Here is a 6,577-nt window from a genome sequence, read left to right as displayed (position 1 = left end):
AGTTGAGCCCCGCTGGCCCGGGGGTATCTCTGGCTGTCAGTCCCGTGGTGGGTGGGGGGCGCCCCCACCGGCGGTGATTGAGCCCCAGCTCTCCCACCAGGCCTGCCAAAATACAGCGAGACAGGGTGTAATTACCGGCACTTACCGCGGCCATTACCCCCCTCGCCGCTGCGCGTGACACACGACCCATCAGCTCGGCGTTTGCGCCATTAAGGGGCCTCATTAGCATCCCGGCTCAGAAGCAAAATTACCCTCACTGCTCATTTCAAGATGTCATCAATTTTAATTTAGGGCCCAAAGATAGTACAATGGGAAGGCCCTCCCCGGGCCGCCGCACACGGAGGGGTGGGGGAGGGGCGCGGGGCGCCACGGGGGCGGGGGCGGAGGGGACAGAGGCGGAGGGGACAGAGGCGGAGCGGGAAAGGTGGGGGAGGAGCAAGGCGGGAGGAAACGACCCTCTCCCCCCGCCCAGAAAGGAAAAGGACCCCAGGCTAGATCTTCCACTGGCACCCCGGAGGGCACAAGGGGGGCCGGACCCTCCCCCACCACACCCCCAGGGCCATAGGAGGCAGCCACATGCATGGAGTGAAATGCAGGGCTTGGCTCTTCCCTTCCGTCATTCCTGTGACTCCCACAACCATCTTGGGTGGTGTGGATTGCAATTCCCATTACAGATGGGCAACCGAGGCCGGAGGCCCCCACCACACAGCCAGCCAAGGGGGGCCCACCTGTAAATGCAGGACTCCCGGGCTTTGAGGCCCCCTGCCTTCAGGTACTCAGCACCCCTGGCCTGTGGAATAGCCTCCCAGTCAACAGCCCGAGCCTGTGGATGGGGCAGCCACCCAGCCTCCCCTGACACTGGTCCCAATGCCTCTCATCTGCAGCGGGTCTGTCCCCCCTTCATCAGGCCTTTGGACATTGGGTATCCCAGGCCTGGAATGTGCCTCCCCTGCCCTCCATGCTCCTCTCCTCCCCAGCCTCAGGACTCAGCTTACCATCACCTCTGCCCCTTTCCCCAAACCCACGCTGATGGAAAAACCTCTCCCGGGCCTTGTTCAGGTCCCTGCAGCACCAGAAATCTTGGCGAGTTCCTCCCCGGGCCTTGTTGTGACTTGACATATCAGTATTGGTGGACAAAGCAGAGGCTGGGCACATTCTACACCCTAAAGTCACCTCTTCCTCAGTGAGTGAAACCTCACAGGCAGCCCCGTAGGCCTCTGGCTGGTCTTTGGGGTTTTGGAAAGTCCAGTTTGAGAGGGGTACGCGGGGGTTCCTCCTCAATTTCTCAGCATTTCGGGTCAGCGCTGCCATTTGTCCTAATTCACAATGGAGTTCAAAAAACTCCTGAAGCCCATGGGCCTTAGATTCTCCAAGTGTAAAGAAGGAGGCCATGTCCCTTATGATCTTCAGGCCACCGTGGTGTGAGGTTTGGTGACCTGGCAGCAGGAGGACCCTTAGGACTGGGGGTGCGCACAAGCTGAGGAGAAAGGGCGTGACAAATCACAGTGCCTGTCACCCCACCCGGGGCCTCCTGCCCCCCCACCCCACCCCACAACCGCAGCAACCTGGCCACCGCCAGGGTGAAAAGAGAAGGCAGGGCCCCCAGCCCAGAGCCCTGAGATGGGGTCCCCACCGGCAGCAAGCGCCGCTCCCCGGCCTCGTAGAAGACAGATCGCTCCCTTAATCACTCTGGAAAAGAACCCCAAGACGATATAATATTATAATTAATTAATTCACTAAAAAGGTATTAAATTTCTCTCCCCCCTGTGGATATTATCTGAATTCATTGACCTTTAGAAAAATCACCCTCTAATTGTAACCAGGTCCAAAAGCATTTGCAGCCCGTCCCTTTTACATTAATAATATCTTCCCGGACTCAGCTCTGGCTGCTTAAATATTGTATAAATTCCACTGCCCCCTCGGAAAAGGGAGCGCAAAGAAAAAGGATGAGGCTGGAGGAGACGGAGAGGGGGATGGGGGCTGGACCCCGGGAGCTGGGGGTCAGCCTGGGTGGTGGGGACAGGAGGGGCATCAAAGGGGCTCTCTCCAGCTGCCTTAGCTGACCAGGCAGGTGACTTGCAGGGGTGAGGGGAGGGGAACAGGCTTTGAGGTGGGGCAGGGAGACCAATTGGGGAGGGAGAAGGGGTGTTGAACTTGGGGGTAGTTGTTAGGAGGCTGTGTGTGTATGTGGAGAGGAGATCCATAGCATGTATCAGCCTCATCCAAGTTAATGGCCCCAAATAATAAAGCAACAATCTCTGAGTTAAAAGAATCTCTGTGTGTGTAGAATTCCAAGCAGGACATTCTGAGCGTCTGCTCTTTTTTCCCAGGCTGCCAGCCAGCTGGCACGGCACACGCAGAAATCCAGAGCTGCCTAACATAGACGAGGTACGTACTGAGGAAGAGAGCAGCGAGCAGCAGGTGTGGACAGACAGGCAGACACAGGACCCGGAGCTGAGGACAGGAGGGTCCTTCTTCCCATCTTTGGGAAGTGTGCCAGCTCCAGCATTGGGACCCCAGGGAACCCAAGGGAGCTACAGCTGCTTGCCCTTTCCTACCTAGCTTGGACCCCCTCCCCAGACCCCACATCACACTTCAGTTTGTTCTCAAGGTGTGTGTGTGTATGGGGGGGGTCACTTCCTCCATGAGAGGAAGGGAAAAGGGCCTACGAGGTCACCCGGCCTTCACAGCCCATTTTCCCCGTCTGCCTTTTTAAAATAAATGTCCCCTCTGTGGACCCCACACCTGGAAAGGTGTAGTTGGCTGCAAAGAGCAAGGATGGGGAGTGCATTCCCCTTATTTAATCGGGGACATTCAAAACCACCAGCTAAAACTGACTGCCTGGCTCCATTCCAGTGGCAGGTGAAGGCTGCACAGGCCGGTCTCAGATACACTTCTGGTGGCTTGTTGAGATGACCTGGGCAACTCTTAAGGAAGCTAGTAGGCAGACAGGACCCCTGGGCACAGTGTAAGCCACCCAAGCAAACAGCCTGGAATGTTCAATTCAGATGAAACTCCTCCACCCCCACCAGTCCCTGGCAGGCAGAGGCCTGGCCTGGCTCAGAGCGCCCTCTTGTGGAAAGAACCCCACCCACACCCTGGATCCTGTCCAACACCAGACCCACCTCTCCAGGATGCAGATGGTGGCCAAGGTGCAGGAGCCCAGGGACCAGAAGGCCAGCAGGTAGATGGGGAAGGGGGTTACGATGGTTTTGAGGGGCTCTGTGAAGAAGCAGGGGGATAGGTTTCCACTCCACTGAAAGAATCCCTAGGGGGAAGGGGAAGACCACGTAGGGCAGGGAGACATTTCTTAATCACCGGAAGGACCAGCCCTGAGAATTCCTAGATCTCAGCCCTCCAATGCCAAGGAAGCCAAGCCTGTGTCTTCAGGTGTACCCCAGCTGGAACCCAGGGCTCGCCCTGTGGGTTCAGAGTGGGGTTCCCAGGACACAGGCTAGATTCAGGCCACTGGGTGGGACCAGGAACTGGAAGGAGGTGCCAGTGCCCAGGCTGGCACAGATTCTGCAAGGTCATCCACAGCTCCATCTGACCTTGAGATTAATCCTGCAACCTCCGCCAGCTCAGCCACCCTAGCGCCCAGGCCGCCTGGCCTCTTTTCCCCCCTTTCCCCTCGCATGTTAATTGCTCCAGCGCTGATTTGATCTCCCATTCCACAGAGGAAATTGCCCTCTTAGCCATTTTTATCGTGGAATTTTTTTTTTTTTATAATTAGGTGTCTTCGGCCAGTTTGGCCTCTGCCTGCAGAGACTGTGTAAAGTGGGAAGGAGCTGGGTGAAGCTCGAGAAGACCCGCTCTTCTCTCCTCCCAAGATACCTTGGACCCTTCACTGTCCCCAGCCCATTTCTTCATCCTGGGTGGGATCTCAACCTCCTGGAATCTCCGAGCAAGGCCTTAGGGAACCACTGCAGGGTGGGAGGGCTGGGGCCCAGAGAGAGGAGAGGATTTGCAGAAGCCTGGTCTCCAGGAAACGCCAGGGCAGAGTGGGAGCAGAACCGTATACTTGACTCACACCCAGTGTACTGTGCGCCTGTCCCCTCTCAAAATAACTCACGAGGGTTCCTTTCCCTAAACCCATAGAAGGACACAGCCCTACAGTTTCTAGAAGCCTGTCCTACAAGAGAAACTAATCAAAGAGAAGAGGGGCCAGCCTTGTCTCCAGAGTGTCCTGTTAGGGGTCTCAAGCTGGGTCTCTGGTCATCAGGGAGGGGGAGAAGCTGGAGAGGGCCTCACGAGGCCAGGGGCGGGCAGTCCAGGGCTGAGGTGCCCCAGGGAAGCAGCTGAGGATGGTACACTTCTCTGCAGGGCAGTCACCACAACTGTGGCTCCTGGATCTCAGGCCACAGCTGGAGGTGTGGGACCCGTGTGGCTGCAGCGCCACCTCGTGGCCTTAAGGAGGCACAGCGCCCCCATCAGCACTAAAACGCAGTAAGTTAGCTTGCTTCTCCAGGTTCCCCTGGGGCAGGGCGGAGGCGCTGGGAGAATCCAGGCGGCTTCCTCCCCTCTGTACCCATTTCTGACTCCCTCTGTTGTCAGCCTAGGCTGCGCCAAAGAGATGGGACAAGCAGGTACAAAGCACAGTGTTTACTAAAGGCACACAGTGGGAGGTCCGGAGGGGAGCTGCTCTTCCAGCAGGGACCCCGCGCTCCACCCTGAACCCAGCCCCCTCTTCTGGCCACCCCACCGTCATACCACCCTGGGGGGAGTTGTTAGCACCAAAGGGGGGTGGGTGCCCCTCCTGTGGGGGGAGTACCAGGCTGGGGGATGGGCTTGTTGCCATTCAAGTCCCAGAAAGGCAGGCCTGGGCACCCTGGCCAGTTCCTTCCACAGAGGAGTTTCCTGAACCCCTGCTCCAGGGTGTCCTCCATCGGAGGGGGGCACTCAGCCTCAGAAGGTAGGACCTCCCCTGCCAGGCGCTCTTCTTGCCTCTAGTCCACCCTGTCCCCTCCGTTCCCCCTCATGATCTCACCCCCGGAGCCCATTCCCTTCCAGCCCCATCAAGAGGGCTGCCTCTGGCCTGGGCACTGAGACAGGCGGGAGCTTCTCCCGACCCCACAGGCTGCCAGGCTGGCACTAAGTCCAAACGGGGCCAACAGGGAGGAGTGAGGCAGGGCAGGTGGCTACTTCACACACAAGTGCAGCCTGAAGGGTGGGAGGGAGGAACCCCCCAGCCCCCAGGCCTGCCCCTGTTCCCTGGCACAGGGGCAGCCGGCGTCACAGCACATCGCCCTCCTCCATGCTGAAGCTGCTCCGGCGGCTGCTGGCCTTGGAGGCCTCAGGGGACATGGTGGAGAAGAGGGGGTCAGAGGCCAGCGGTAGCAGGGAGTCGTCCAGGAGCATGAGGTCCAAATCCTTCTTGGACAGGTTGGGGAATGGGGAGCCATGCTCTGGCCCCAGGGGGTCGGAGTAGCCTGCGGGGCCCTCGTCACTCCCACCCCCAAAGCCCAGGCTGTGGCTGAAGTCCAGGTGATGGAATGGGGACGGTGGCTGGGCAGGAGGGGGCAGCGGGGCCTGGGGGGGCAGAGCTGGCAGCGCCTCGGGGTCGGGGACTTCTGCCCCCAGCATCAGAGCCTCCCCTGGGCCCTCCTCGCTGGGCAGCTCCTGCTTCACCACCTGCTGGGCCAGCTCAGCCATGTTCACGCCTGATGGAGAGGTGGTGGGGAGGCCGTGGACTCGGGCCTGCATCTCCAGCTCCTGCAGGGTGGGGAAGCAGACAGAAGGCTGGGGCGCACACCCATGGCACCCACTGCCAGACCTCCCCCGACCCTGCACCTCCACCCCGGGACGTCTCAGCTGGAGGAAAGCAGAGTGTGGCTCTAGAGTCTAGACCAGTGTTTTTTCAAACTACAAGTCGTAACTCATTAGTGGGTTGTGAAACCACTGTGGTGAGTCTTGACCAGCTCCTTTCCATTTTTTAAACTGAAATAGACTTGTCTAAACTAGACCGGAATAGAAATTATCAGAATGCATTGCATCTATTAAGGATGAGTTTTCTTTCATGAAACATCAATTTTTCACTCTGAGCATGTCTGTGTGTGCTGGATTTTAACGTAGATTGTATTACCCACCGTGAGAAATAGAAGCTGCTGCCAGATCATTCCTTGTACATACAGAGGACCAGTCTCAGGTCCAAAGGGGACAAGAGAACCTCAATAGAGTCAGGACAGGACTGGAACTCGGGGTCCCAGCAGCTGGGTTCTCTGTCCAGCCGTGTTCCCTAGTTCCCCTGTGGTGATTCCTAGTACTTCCACCAAATGCTACCACCCCTCTGCCTTCCAGGCATTTGGTGGGTCTGCACTTTCCTGTCCCCTCAGGTTAGGTGTGGAGTGTACTTGAATTACCAAGCACATGTGAACAGAATGGACATGTGGCACCTTAAGAAGGACACACAGCTCTAACAGCCCACTCTAGATGCGCCTGACCACCAACCTGAGCCCCAGAATGAGGGTCTCACAGAGCAGAGCCTGCAGTTGGCATTTGCTGCTTCACCATACTGGGGTCTGTTTGTTAACGCAGCAGAACAACCTGACTCCTCAGGCACATCATTCCTCTGTCTCCA

General features: G+C 58.0%; 1 protein-coding gene across 1 annotated transcript in view; it reads right to left on the bottom strand.

Annotated features, from left to right (window-relative positions):
• Positions 1 to 4,587: 4,587 nt before the first annotated feature.
• Tfeb (transcription factor EB) overlaps positions 4,588 to 6,577 on the bottom strand; it is a 45,216-nt gene continuing 43,226 nt past the window's right edge. The window contains exon 9 of the mRNA XM_027943507.2: positions 4,588 to 5,712. Within this exon, the coding sequence (XP_027799308.1) occupies positions 5,233 to 5,712 (480 nt within the window). The 3' untranslated portion in view covers positions 4,588 to 5,232. The remainder of the gene's footprint in view (positions 5,713 to 6,577) is intronic.

This window comes from Marmota flaviventris, chromosome 6 (genome assembly GCF_047511675.1).
Source record: "Marmota flaviventris isolate mMarFla1 chromosome 6, mMarFla1.hap1, whole genome shotgun sequence".
NCBI lineage: Eukaryota > Metazoa > Chordata > Mammalia > Rodentia > Sciuridae > Marmota > Marmota flaviventris.
Note: the sequence above shows the minus strand (reverse complement) of the source record. Positions and strands in the feature narration are given on the sequence as shown.